This window comes from Cricetulus griseus, chromosome 5, assembly GCF_003668045.3.
Source record: "Cricetulus griseus strain 17A/GY chromosome 5, alternate assembly CriGri-PICRH-1.0, whole genome shotgun sequence".
NCBI classification, from domain to species: Eukaryota; Metazoa; Chordata; class Mammalia; order Rodentia; family Cricetidae; genus Cricetulus; species Cricetulus griseus.
The window spans coordinates 189,080,480-189,095,177 of record NC_048598.1 but is presented as its reverse complement, the minus strand read 5'-3'; the positions used below and the strand labels follow the sequence as shown (position 1 = coordinate 189,095,177).

Here is a 14,698-nt window from a genome sequence, read left to right as displayed (position 1 = left end):
TGCACCCCTACAAGTCTCATGTCCATATCCCCCAGTAAAAGAGAACTCTTCCAACTGTTCTGGAAGAATTGAAACAGCAGCAAGCCAAGAAGCCTGCCTCCTAGACCAATCATCTCGGATATGGTAAAGATCAGATGGTCGGCTGATCCATGGCCCACAAGGATGCCCGGGGAATGCTACTAATAGGGTAGCAGGGCCTTGGAGATGTAATTAAGCTAGGGATCTGAAGATTAAGATGATCCTGAAGTATTTGGGGCAGAGGGAGCAAAATAATCCCAGGAGGCCTTTTAAGCAGGGACTTAGGAGGGCTGGAATGAGTGACGAGGAAGGGGCCACAAGCTGAGGACTGCAGGCACCCTTAGAGGCTGGAGAACACAGACAGACATTGTCTCTGCAGCCTCCAGAAAAAAAAAAAGCAGCCCAGCCAACATGCTGACTTCAGCCCCATCTCCCACGACTGTGAAAGAAGAAAACTGTGAGAGAATAAAGCCATGTTCTCATTTGCATTTGCCAAGTTTGTGATTACTGCTACAGCAACAACAGAAAACTTACACAAGTACCCAGCAAGGGTCACTTTTTACACTTTTACACTTCCATTCACCCAGACATTCCCAGGCTGATTTTGAGGAATGCAGAAGTAGGGGTAGCTGCAGACCACAAGGAGTTTGCATTGGTCTAAAAAACCCTAAATCAGAGGGGAAGCTTCATAGGCTCCAGATCCAGCTGCTCCCAAGGAAGGGTCAGTTCCTCCCCTCAGGTCCATGCAGGGTGGACTCTGAGGCCTGTAGAGACAGACAGTGAAGGACTGGGAGCTGCAGTGAGTGGGACGGCACAGCCTGGTGCCCAGAGTTCACAGGAGTACTGCTGAATGCTGGAGCCTCCATCCAATCTCTCCTTGGCTTTAAGGATCCAGCAGGGACCCTTCCAGAACCTCTGCCTCCAGAGAACTCTGGATGATACACAAGAGAGTATCACAGGACAGAGGAACCCACACATCCAGGTTGACAGGGTGGGTATGAGAGCGCAGGACAGAGGGTGTTTAAATTTAAGAAAAGTGGTGCGTGAGAGAAAGACGCCATGTGACAGGGTTCAAGCAGAGGGTTTTGTTTTGTTTTGTTTTTAAATTAGGGAAAGGGATCATAAAAGGGGGAAAGGGAAAAGGGGAGACCAGCCTCTGGGGGCAGAAGCAGCCGGAGAGAGGAAAGAGGGAAAGAGAGAGAAGAGAGAGGAGAGAGGAACAGACAGAGAGAAGGAGAGAAAGAGAAGGATGGGAGGTGGGCAGGGCCCTTTTAAAAGGGAATATAGTGAATATGCACAGGTGGTGCTTTTAGTGGCTGCAGCTGAGGGCTGTATTCTGTCAGGACCTCAAGGACAGGCCAATACAAATGTCTAACAGTGGGGGTTGGCTGGGACAGGTAGAGGAGTGTTCTGAGAGACATAGCATAGCTTTTAAAAAACAAACTAGCAGTTGGCCAAGCAAAATAGGAAAGGCCATGGTCCAGACAGAAGAAGCAAGCCAATGCAGCACAGTGAGCTTTCAGGTTAGGAGACGAGTCAGGGGAAGGACAAGGAGGTCCTTGGACAAGGACACCGGCAGGGGTTGGAGGAGAAAAGACACAGGGAGTACTTGATGCCTACCAACAGACAGAGCTCACAAAGCAGAGGGGTGTCTGTGGGCTCTGCGGGGTCCCATTGAATCTCCAGAGCATGCATTTGTAGTGGGAATTTGCTCACTGAGGCTTGGCAAGGGCCCCAGAAGGCAGTCAGGCTGTGCTGGGGTTGGATTTTGGTAGATAGACCGTCATGGTTCTGGGAGGCTGAGGGTATCAGTCAGCCTGTGGCAAATGACTGAGGGTGGAAGGAAGACCAGGGGGTGTAGTACTCAGCTCTCCCTCACTTTGACAAATGCCTGAAAATGTCGACATAACAAGGGGGAAGGTTTATATCAGCTCACAGAGTCACAGCTTCCCCTCTGTGGTTGGTCTTGTGGCCGTGGGTTAGGGGCAGCAGCACAGAGCATCTTGGCAGGAGGGCAGGGTGCAGGAGGTACATGGGACGGGGAAGCAAAGGCAGACACGGGGAGCTGGGCCCCACTCTCTCCTCTAACGGAATGCCCCCCCCCCAAACTAACCTCCTAAGTACCCCACTGCACCCAGGAGCATCACAGGCTGGCCAAGCCTTTACCACGCGGGCCTTTGGGGGACAGTCCTCACACATCCCAGCATGGGAGCCATCCAAGGGGTGACAAGGACAAGCATGGCTGTGGCATTTGAGCACGTTGGTGGGGGTGAAGGATAGTGAATAAAGACTCAAGGGATTGCACAGGTGGGCTGGGTTGCCTGTCAGACCCACCACAAGGGGAGACTGCAAGGCCTAAGGAAGAGAGAGTTGCTGAGTCAAGGGCCAAGGTCCATGTCCAGGAATGAGGAAGGCACAATGACTGACATTCAGGGTACATAGGGGGTAAGGATGGACGCCTGTCACACCTGCATGGAAGGGGTTAGTCCTCATCAAACAACTCAGATGCAGATTCACTCAAAAACTAAAAGTAACAGTACTCCTGGAGGTTGGCCACGGGTCTCCCAGGGTGGGCTACCAGCACCTTGGTGATAATAACTCTATGATATGGTCATTGCCCCAGCTCAGGGTTTTCCTGGAGAATGTAGTGTGGTCTGGATATACTAACAGGATCCAGCCTGCCTGTGTCCACTTTGGACCCCATCATTTAAACAATGCTTTTGAGGTCATTGCTAATATGCTATCCCACATAACTGCAGATTTCTAGCTTGCTGAAACAGTGGACAATGTGTCTTTCCTGGCAGCAGATGGTCTAGCCTCTGGCCACTGCTGCTGGCACTGAGAACTCTGTAGCGAACAAGAGAGGGTCATTCCTGGTGCCTTCAAGGATGACCCCCCCCCCGGGGGGGTGGGCCTCCCTGGAACACAGATATCTTGGTGTTGTGTGGCGGCAGACTGCCAACATGGTGTCTTCCCACAAGACGTCCCGAGTGCCTGGCAGCTCCAGATTGAGTTTGCCACCTCTGGTACAGTTCAGTCCCTTGGTTTACAGTCTAGGAAGCTGGACCAGTGTGCTCTGCCTGAGTGTGGTCCCACCTGTAAGAAGAGTGAGCTGGCTGGGGTGTGAACCTTGAAAACACTGCTCACAGCCCCCTGTGGGTCAGGGTGGGGGTGGGGAACCCTGGAAGAGAAACTCTATAAAGCAGGGAGCTGATTTTATGGGGTGGTGCATATGAAGAAACCTGGAGCTTAGCTCCGCGGTGGGATGGCGCAGCAGCTGGCAGCAGCTGGCAGAGCTGCTGCAGGGGATTGTCTGGCCTTGGATCAGACCCAGTGCTGGAGAAGAAATATTCTCCACTCCCACAGGTTTGGCAACAGGCTCTGCTAGCATGCTTCACACTTAGGGCTGGAGCCAGCCACACCTGGGGTGCCAACGCTGGCACGGACAGGGAATTAGCCAGGGGTCCCCCATATCTCCCGGGAACTCCTACTTTCTCTTTTAGAGGGGCCAAGGTCAGAGGTGAAGCCTCTTCCGAGGGGCACTGCCGGCTCTGGACCCTTCTTGCTTTTGCTTCTCTGAACAGGGAAGGAGACACGCTCCCTGCCACATAGACAATCCCTCACCCTATGCATCATGGTGCTGAGAGGGCTAAGCCCCTCCAAATCCCAGCCCTGGGGAGCTCCTACATGTTGCAATGGCCAAGGCAGGTTCTTGTTCTCTGCAGATGAGTCATGAATTTGATGAAAAGCAGGTAGGAAGGCTCCCCACCCCCACAGCAGCTCCCACAGGCCTGGGAACCAGATCAAGGCTATGGTGATCTCTTGGTTCCAACTGAGCTCACTTCTGAGCTCTGAACAACATTCAGGTCCTTCCTGCTGTCTTTGCACTAGAGCCATTGTCAGGGTTACAGATGGGGGTTCTGGCCCTAACAAGGAAAGCTCCGCGTCCTCAATAAGCCAATTTAACAAAGGTGCAAGAAGAAAAGGCAGATGTAGTTGGTACAGCCCCAGTTAGAGGAGGAATGAAGAGGCCGGTGACTCACCAAGGGCAAGGGGTATGAATATCTAAGCAGTCCTGGTCAAGGTGTGGTCCTGCCCATTAATGCCCATTGCTATCTGAGCTCCAGTCTCCCCTATTAAGGCAGTCTGACAAGCTGTCAGAACACTGTGAGATCTCCTTCTGGGAGATGAATTCTCCTCTCACCGGCACCAAGCCCTACAAGAGGCTTGGATACTACCATGAACATTCCAGAATACAGCCTGTCTCACCATAGGACACTATCATGTCACGACACAGCCCATGACCCTCATCAGAGCTCAGCTCTTAACCATCCCAATCTCCAGGACTATGTGAAATGAGTGTCTCGGGCCAGTGGGGTCACTTGCCACCAAAACTGATGATTTGGATTTGATCCCAAGAACCCCCAGAATGGAAGGAGAGAACTGACTCCTGCATGCTGCCTCGAACCTCTGCACATGTGAGGTGGCGCCTGAGTACCCACGCACACAGGAGTGTGTACACACACACACCTTGGAAAAGAAATACCATTGAAAATTATGTATTTCTCTTTATAAATTTCCCAGTCTTGAGTTCTTGGCTATAGCCATGGGAAATGGACTTAGATACTTGCGTATTCCTTATTGCAGTGAACTCAAATCCCAAACACGAGGTTCTCTTCTACTGTTTAAATTTTGAGACACCCTTAGTTGCTCAGAGTGGCCTTAGACTTCGGACTCAACTCTTGCCTCCTGAGCAGGTGGGATTGACATCTTGGTGGGTTCTGGCTCAGACCACTCAGAGTGTTAGAAGGTGAATATGCATCCTGGGCCTCTGTGAACATAGTACCACCAGGAACAACCCACCCTACAAAAAAAAAAAAAAAAAAAATGTCTCCAACATGACAAGTGCTTCACAGGGGGTGGTCTCCTTTCCCCACCCAGCTGATCCAATCCTGCTCCCCAATGGCAGACCGCCTCTGGGACGGAGTGGTTGGCCTTGGGATGGAGTGGTGAGACTTCAGACCTGAGCACTGAGGTACAAAAGGAGTGACGGGAGCAAGGAAGGCTGGGACAGTTGTGGCGGGATGTGAGTGCATCCCTCAGACTTGCCTCCTGTTGTTATGTCAACTTCAAGTTTTACTATTTATTTTCAGTTTTCTAAGTGTGTATGATGTGTCTTTATGTGCATGTGGGTGCACACATGCCAAAGCATGTGTGTGGAGGTCCAGGGACAACCCTGGGTGTCTGTCTCTATCTTTCCTCATGTTTGAGACAGGGTCTTACAACCATGTGGGAGCTGGGCTATCTGGCCAGAGCTTTCTGTGATTCACCGGTCCCCGCCTTCTCTTGCTGTAGGAGAGCTGGCATTACAGCATGCCTCCTGTGTCTGACTTTTATGTGAGTGCTGGGGATCCAAACTCAGGTCCTCATGCTTGTGTGGCTGGAGTTCTACCCAGAGAGCCATCCCTCCAGTGTGATTTCAAGTTTTAAAAAATATGTTGCCAGGTGGTAGTGGCGGCGTACCACTTTAACCCCAGCATTCGGGAGGAAGAGGCAGGCAGATCTCGGTCTACAAGCAGAGCCAAGGCTGTTACACAGAGAAACCCTGTCTTGAGCCCTCCCTGCCCCAATTATGTTAAATTGTTATTAATCTTGATTACTGGTGCTCCTCCCAAACTTTGTATCCCAGACAAGTGCCATCCAACTCCAGCATCTGAGGAGCGAGGAGCGCTGAGGAGGGAGGGACTCACCTGCCTCTCCAGGAGAGCAACCACAGCAGGGAATCTTCCCTCAGATACCTGCCACAGCACCAGGGAAAACAAGAGACCCCTACCTGAACACAAAGCAGTGAGTGATTAGCCAGCCCTGCCTCCTGCCTGGTGCCTCATGCACCTTCCTTCTGGGCCTGTTCCCTGGCCACAGCGGGGAACGAAGGGCCTGTGCTGCTACCCAGCCCAGGATTTTCAGGGCGAAACCGATCCTGATATAGAATGACATTTCATTTCATTATTATTGCTGTTAATGCTGTGTTTACACACCAGCACAGGCTTGAATGGACATCAAAGAACAATCTTCAGGAGTCGGTTCTCTCCTTCTACAATGGGTCCTCTGGACGGAATTTGGGCTGTCAGGCTTGGCAGCAAGTGCCTTTACCCACTGAGCCAGTCTTCGGGAGGGAGCAGCATCTTTTACATTTTTAATTGAAACCGGCCTCGACTTAAGACCCAGGCCTGGTTAAAGACAGGATTTTTCTGGAGCCCTCTTGGCTGCACTGGGTCAGGGCTCATTCAGCCTGAGGGGCCACACAATAGGGATCAACTTCCATTTCAGCGCTGAGAGCATGGGTGCCCTCTGCTGGCAACAAAGGCAAGTTGCTCCACACCCATTTTCCAAGGGAGCCTTCCAAAGGCCACAATGGACCTGCTCCCAAGTAAGCCTGAGGGTGCAAATCTCACAGTTCAAGGCTATCCTGAGCAACATAATAAGGCTTTATCAGGAAGGAAGGAGGGTGGGAGGGAAGGGAGGGAAGAGAGAAGGGGAGGAAGGGAGGGAGGGGAAAAGGAGGGAGGAAGGAAAGAAGGAAGGAGGAGCAAACCCACAGGGCCTGGAGAGATGGCTCAGTGATTAACAACATTTGCTATTCTTCCAGAGGACCAGGTTTGGCTCCCACCACTCACATGGTGGCTCATAACCTTCTGTAACTCCAGTTCCAGGGAATGACACCCTCTTTTGTCTTCTACAGGCATCAGGCATGCTAGAGGTACACAGATAAACATACAGGCAAAAGAACCATAAACATAAAAAGGGATTTAAAAAGACAAAAATATCTGGGAAAAAAAAAAAAAGCCTGTTCACAATGAAGCCCATTATGTGTAATTAGCACATGCTTAAAAACATTAAAAAAATAAGGTGCAGAACTACTAAGAAGAATACCTGATATCATTCTGACCTCATACATGCACACCCTGACACCAACCTCTGGTTTCCTCACACATGTGCACACACAAGCAGGTGCATGCATATAAATGGCTTTAAAATGGCAAGTCTTAATGGTAGGTATGTAAACAGATACAACTTTTCTTAGAAAGCAATTGGCAATGATTACTCAAGTGTTTAAACAGTTGTCACATCTCATCACCTCACTGGTCCTGAGGAACCTGCCTAAAGTCCATTTTGAAGGCAGAAGCCATTATACTGTATTAATTAATTAAATGGTTTCCATTTGCTGTAAGAGTTGGTTTCATCTTTAAGTATTTTCTGGAGCCTGACCTGCCCCACCCCATGACCTTGACTTGTTTTTGAGAAAACCCCAACCCTCCCTAATCACAAGGTGACCACACAGGTGGGTTGTTTAAGATTCTTCTCTATTTCCGTATTGCCCCATTGTCTCTCTTCTCTAACTCTCCAACTACTTGTAATTTTACTCCCTAAAGGGGGCCCAAGAAATGGATTCAGGACTGATTTACTTTAACCAACATAGGAGGCAGTCACTAGCTAGCTCTTGGGTGCACTCCAATAAAATCAAACTTGCTACAAATTTGGCTCAAGTTTAGAGTGGTCTTATTCTTGCCCTGTGGGATTAGCAGTCCCTCTTATAGTAAGTCACCCAACAAAAGCAACTATGGGAAGGTATGGTAAATTACTAGCATCTGGTGAAACTTGGTTGTTTGGGGCCGGCTGAATCCCAGGTGAGCTGGCTCCAAAGCAAACAGGACACAAAGGCTGGGGCACTTGAAGATGGCTTTTAAAACAAGATCCAGAATGAAAAGCTTGGAAGGGTTCTCAAGGGAACAAACATCCAGAACCGGGAGGAGTAAAACTTTAATGGAAATAGTTACTTGGCCATCCAAACATTTATTATTAAATATCTCTAGCCAGGTGTGGTGCTGCACACCTGTAATCCTAGCACTTGGGGGAAGGCAGGAGGATCAGGAGATCAAAGCCAGCTTTGAACTTAGTGAGTCTGAGCCTACCCTGGCTCAAAACAAAAACAAAAGAAAACTCAGTGAAATTTTGGTTTGGTATTTCTGAAATAGCCCTAAATAGCTCAGCCACTTTGCACAACACATTTACACAAAGCAGGGTTCTAAATACCAAGAAGAAATGGAGAAACTACTTTATACCCACTTTCTGATTTTGGTATGTGCTGACTGGAGACCGAGTTTTGTTTACAAATAGACACTCTCCAGGTTCCTCTAGCCACAGCTGCCAGGCTGCAGCAGGGCTGAAAGAAGGATCAGGTACTGGGCATACCAGGAAGGGGGCAGCTGAGAAGCCAGATAAACAAAACAAGCAAGCCCCTCCCAACTCACATTTAAGGATGCTCCTTGCCTGCCAATTCCCACAGTGACGTGCTCCGTCTTCTTAGGGAACTGCCTGATTTACCCTTAACAGGAGTTCAAGGGGGCCAGGAAGGTGGCTCCGGGGCAAAGGAGCTTATCACCAAGCCTGAAGCCTTAACAACTGAGTTTGACCTCCAGAACTTACAAGGTGGAAGTCGAGAACAACTCCCATCAGCCATTCTCTGACTTCCACATGCATGTAACACACACACAGGACAACGCATGCACAGCAGTTCAAGAAAGCAAGAGGTGTGAGGATCACACGAGGCAAGGTCTCTGGGCCTGTGTCTTCACTGGACACACAGGCTCCTACATGAAGAACATTCTGGAAAGCCTGGCTGATATCTGTACATCACAGAGATGTCCCTTCCATCCTTCTTAAGTGCCATGTGTGATGTCTGACTTGTCACTTTCACCTAACCAACAATGTGATGAGAAAGAGACACATCACTGCAAAACTCCTTTTCAAGTAATTTGTCTATTTCAATGTCTTGCATCCTCCCCCTCCTAAGACCAACACTATAAGATGTGTTTCCCAGAAGTCCAACAGGGTGGGAGCAGCACATGTTAACATTACAGATTGATACAGCTCAGAAACTGGTGGCATATAAACACTAGATCTGAGGTGCCAGGATGAAGGATCCTTGTGAAGTCTACCCACGCTCAGACTCGGGAAATGATTCTCAGAAACAGACAATACTTAAGTTTAAAGCAAAACAAAAACAAAAACAAAAAACACAAAGGAAATATTTTAATTTTTTTCACAAGTATCCGTAACATCATATTTTAAATAGTCACACTAACAAGTTACATTTTTCACAAAAATACTTGTACAGAGGAATATTCTTATTTACATCCAGAGATGCCATAATTAGGAAAGTCAGGATTCTCAGCAAAGACAATGGCCAAAGATGGTTTAACATGTATGACAGGCAAGGAGGACCCACAGAAAAGATGAACTTGGTGCCAAAAAACTCCATGAAAAAGCAAGCAGCCCAGTGGGACCAGTGGACTACACAAACAAGGCTAGGCAACTCCAACCAGGAAAGTGAACTCGAGAGGCAGCTGGGTAAACATCTTTGTGAAGGGAGAGGCCAGCCCCAGCCCCAGCCCCAGCCCCAGCCCTGGTGCCAATTGTAAGGAAGTGGCTTACAGTACAGCCACATCTTCTACACTGCAGCGGACAGGCAAAGTGAATGACTTGCCCCATGTGTCACTGTGCTGGGTACAGAAGGCCAGTGCAGCGCCTCTCAGTCCTATACCTAAGGAAATGGTGAGATTCAAAACATGAAGACTTCTCATCCATAACTTCTGTCTCAGAAATGGGGGGGGGGGTCATTTCTGAACAATACTGGTTGACCTGCGTTGAACTGAACTGTGCACATGGAATCTCTCAGAGTTGAGTGTGCCTGGCACATTCCTGAAAATGTCCACACAAAGGCTGGTATGTGACATACTAGTGTTCTTACAAGAACAGTGGCTATACCTTCCCGTCAACCAAAACAAAACCTCCTGATAAGAAAAGGGCATCATTGATACGCTTCTCTACACTACACGAGTAACCTTCCTTTCAGCCTAAGGTACAAATGGTTGGTCTAGCTGCAGACAGAAGAATGCCAGCCCTGTGTTCATTTACACTTTACCTTCCCTACAGGATGTGAAGGGAGGCAGGGAGGAAGTGTTTCTCACTGTCCCCAGAACCCTGGCATCGGAGGGACTGTAATCAACATGGGCAGAAAGCAGACTGGCTTGTCTCTTCTTCTGCAGCGCTTTACATACATATCATTTCAGTGAAGACAATCAGCGGTTAACCCTGGAGCCATTTATTGAGGGTAGAATCCTCATTTCCAATCCCAATGGTAAAAACCTCCTAGGTGCCAGTCCTGAGTCACAGGAGGGGGGTGGGGGTGGGGGGCTCTGGACAGGCAGCCACTGGAACAGACACAGCTGACTGGTCTATAGGAGCCCTGCAGTAGCCCTTCAAAGTGACACCGGACAGGAGGCAGGACAGATGGACCCTGATGCTGTACTTAGGAACAGTGCTACTTGGATTATTATTATTTTTGTCTTATAATGACTTTTACATTTTAAGAATACTGATGACAAATATATGTACTCCTAAGTGGGAATCCAAATTATCCAGAAACCTCATTAAGATGTCTCTCAGGCTAACAGGGTACAAGGATAGTCAGGAGAGACAAGTAGGGGTTCCCAGTCAATCCCATTTGACAATCCCATTGCTGTGGTCTCTGGTCTCGTGGGCAAGCCTGCTTCCCTGATTCCTGGGGGGATCTGTGTAGACCTCAGTAGCAATAGGTGGACACGTGCAGCCTACATCAGTCAGAATCATCAACCCAGATTCAGCCATGCAGGCATGGTGCCACATCAGGAAGGTGTCTCTCTGGGAACGGAGATCTGAAGTAGCCCACAGCTGCTGTCATGTGGCACAGCCAGGGTGTCCATGGCTACCAGCCTGGACCACAGCTACCACAGTTCTGTGCACTCTACTGAGCATGAGGACACACACCATTGTTTCTTCATATGCCACCATGACCTGATTGCCCAAAAATTCCCACAAGCTTTGCCCTAAGAAGCCTTTTCACTTACAGAGGGGACACTGGGGCTGAGTGAGACCTCTTGGCCAAGTCAAGTCATTTGCTTGGTAACTGCAGATGAGGCAACCCAAGGATACTGTCAGCACACTACATGTCACCACAACACAAAAATCTGAGCAGACACCTTTTAAAAAGAAAACACAGCAGCTACATAACTTAGAAGTGTTCAAATACACAGGTCCTCACCAGGGCCTCTATAATGCACACACACCTGGAGACTGAATCACCCTCTCTAGCAAGGTGCAGGACAACAGGGAGAAGCAGGAGATGACATCATAAAGACACTTGTTTACATGGCTTCATTAATTTAACTAGTTAAAAGAAAGAGCTGTACAAAGCTCATGGGGAAAAGGGGATGTTACTTCCATGTACCAACTCTCACTGATCTTAAACGTAACCAAGGAGGAGATGTGGGGTGAAGTCTGACCGAATGTGACAGGCAACACACGTTTCATCAGAAGAGCAGACAGTGGCTAGCCAGTCACGGCAACAAACACTGCCACTATCTGCCATGTCTGCCTGGAGCCATATCAGACCCCTGTTCCACTTAGCGAGAATAGAAAGCCCACCATGAGGTCCAAGACGTCCACCAGCAAGTGCTCTGGTTTTTTTTTTGAAGTTTCACAGCAGTAAAAGGAAATCAAACTTATGCAAATGTCTACAACACTATTTTTTCAACTCTGGAGTTTGGATTTGGGGTTGGCACTGCCTTCTTGTTCAGAGCTTTCTCACCCACAAACTGGAACATAGCTGTGGCATCCAGTTCACCCTGATAACCACCAACACTTTGGAAACCAAGAGGGGACAGCATGTGACTCTAAACAGGGACCAATACAAAGTCCTGGTTTTCTGCTGAGTCTCTAGGCAGACTGCAAACAATTACCCCTTTTCTCCACAACGAGTGACACTAATCACAATCCATTCTGAGAAGCATCTCTAAATATCCCACCGTCAATCATAACATTGCATCAATGGGTATGTCCTCAGAAAAAAACAAAACATTCATGGAAGTATACAACAATCTTACCTTTAAATAAAAATACTTTATTCATTCCTGACATGTTATCAAAATGTACATTATTAACCAAGTAAAAATGGTACTTAGATTAGCTGACTAAGACATATTTGGAGTACTTTTATTTATAATTTTCTAAGAATAAAGCCCATTTCCAGTGTCCCGTGCCACACATCCCTAATAGTATGCACTACGTACTGAACGATGGCACATACAGTCCACCACAGAGCACACAGTTTTACTTGCATTTGGATACAGAAACTTACTACATTTGGGTTACCTTACTGTGCCGAAAACTTGAGACATCTTCACTTCTCTTCATATTTATGTAATCTTGTAAATGACACAGAGAACACAGCACACCTTGTTACACCACACACACACACACACACACACACACACACACACACACACACACACACACACACACACACACACACACACGAGGATAAAGTGCAGCACAGCAGATCTCGTCTGTGACTCTCACTTTCTCCAGGTTAGCTGAGCAGGCGGTCCCTTGGGAAGTTGAGGCCCTGCTCTACCCACACTGGAGCCCTAGCTGCTTTGCTTTCCCTGTGGCTCCTCTCACCAGCATCAAAGGTGTTGACATTTTGAGTTGAGAAATCAACTCTCCAGAAAGACAAGAGTACTCCCTGGTGCTCTGAGAGTGCTCCAATCTTTTCTTTTCTTTAATCACTCAACGCTGTTTACAAAGATGTTCCCAATGAGATCTTGTCAGTAACAAGTACAATTACAGTCACTTTAATGAAAGCAAAGCATTCAACATGGCAGAAATTTCTACTGACCATGACACCAGCCACTGGCCACCAGCCACTTCTGCAGGCAAGTGTCAGGTCCTAAAATGCCACAAGGTTTTGGCTGCAAGTGTTTCGACATTAATTACTTAACTAAAAACTGCTTTTGTTCCTGAGATGAGCACATAAATTAAACAAGTTCTCTAAGATGCTGCCACTAGGACACCGTGCTCCTTAGCTCCTCACACTCTGCGGAGTCACACTGGAAGCATCAGTCCTCCCCATGGCGCCATTTCTGTGATTCGTCCTGCCGAACATCTGGTCTAATTTGGTTTCTCATGCCACCTAACACATTTGATGTTGCTTCAGTGGCTACAATTAGGGGCTTGACCACTGCTGGTGGGATCTGGCGCAGGACTTCACCCACAGCACCAGTGACCCCTCTGCTCTCGTGTTCTCGAGCTGCTGTCTCATAAATGGTCTGAGCCGTGTCTGCAATTCCCTGCAGAGGGTGGGCAGCAGAGGAGAGAAAAACACAGGTCAGGAAAGAAGGAGGCCACACTTCACACTTGGTATAGTTAGCCAACATGTCTACAACTAGACCCAAACAGAAATAAGCAAATCAGCCAGCCACCCTCACTCAGCTACTTAAGAAGGTTCCAACTGTGAGAAAGTGGCACTCACCAGGACCTAGCATTTTTCTGTGACACCAGTGTGCAGAAAATGGAGCTTAGTAAGTTCCAAGCAAGGAAGCCCACAGAAACCCTCATGACCTAAAAGCAACTTTGGCCCAATTAACCCCTCCAGCTAAATACAATTCTGCAAATAGAGCCTCTTGAGCAAATGCTCTTGACAGAGGCCCGCAGTGAGGATTCCTCTGATGCAGCACAAGAAAGCACAAATCCACTCAGTGCTCAGAACGCATGTACTCTGTCTACAATTACTAGCCATGTATTAGAAAAGAACCAAGGATTGAACACTATGGGACTAGATCAAAAATTAGGAAAACACAAGTGGGAGCCTAAACAGTCACATCACAGCTTCACACCTCAGTACTCCATGATGGTGAGATTTGTTTTTTTTAATCCCTAAGGAGCTGGCAAGACACTCAGGTGATGCTGGCAGGGTCAGGTCTCCCTGGAAAGGGAGGCTCAAGGAGGGACTGCCTAGGTTAGAGGGCCTCTGTGGGGTTATCTTCATGACTTCAATACAAGAGGGAAGACTCCCTGGCCCTCCCCCCACTGTGGATGAGCAGTTCCTGGGCAGGAAACTCCAGCTGCACAGAGTGAAGAGGACGCAGCGCAGCACAGCATGTGCTCATTACATGCTACATGCTTTCACTCACTCAGATGCCATCTCCAGCTACTTCATCTCCCCAACATGACACACCAAGCCCTGAACCGTGAGCTAAAGTAAACTTCCTGAATCAAGTTCATTTGGTCAGCAACAGAAAAGAAACCAGGACACCACAGGCATAAGGACCTGACTTGGATCCCCAACACCCACACAAAAGCTGGTGCGGAAGTGTATGCCTGTAACCTCAGCACTGGGGTTATGGGTTGAAAATAAGAGAGAACTATACTTCAGACCCAACTCTCTGGGACGCCAAAGGCTACTTCTGTGCCGTGAAGACTACCACACCTTTCAACTGTTGTCAGAATATGGTCAGAAAGCACGTCTAATGAAGTCCTGAGATTGAATCCCAGGTAGAATGACCACAAATGTCTGCGTATTATAGCAGTAAGAGGGTAAAAGGGATGAACAGTTGGGGAGCACTAGACTTCACCAGTAGAGCTGGTGGACTGCAACATGGTGCAGCTGCTGCCAGGCCCTACTGCCCGACTAGATCCCTATAACCCACAGGGCAGGAGAGAACGGGCTCCACACATTGGTCCCTTTACTTCCACATAAGCACTGTGGCATGTGCCCCCACAAAATAAACAGAAAAGTAAG

The 14,698-nt window shown here is 48.3% G+C and overlaps 1 protein-coding gene across 3 annotated transcripts in view; it reads right to left on the bottom strand.

Annotated features, from left to right (window-relative positions):
• Positions 1 to 4,561: 4,561 nt before the first annotated feature.
• Positions 4,562 to 14,698, bottom strand: part of Atg2b (autophagy related 2B) — a 73,921-nt gene continuing 63,784 nt past the window's right edge. For 2 of the 3 annotated variants that reach the window (XM_027416331.2, XM_027416332.2), the window contains exon 42: positions 11,999 to 13,247. In XM_027416331.2, the coding sequence (XP_027272132.1) occupies positions 13,017 to 13,247 (231 nt within the window). In that variant the 3' untranslated portion in view covers positions 11,999 to 13,016. Of the gene's footprint in view, positions 4,883 to 11,998; positions 13,248 to 14,698 lie in introns of those variants that run through there. The other variant, XM_035445487.1, reaches the window with a different exon arrangement.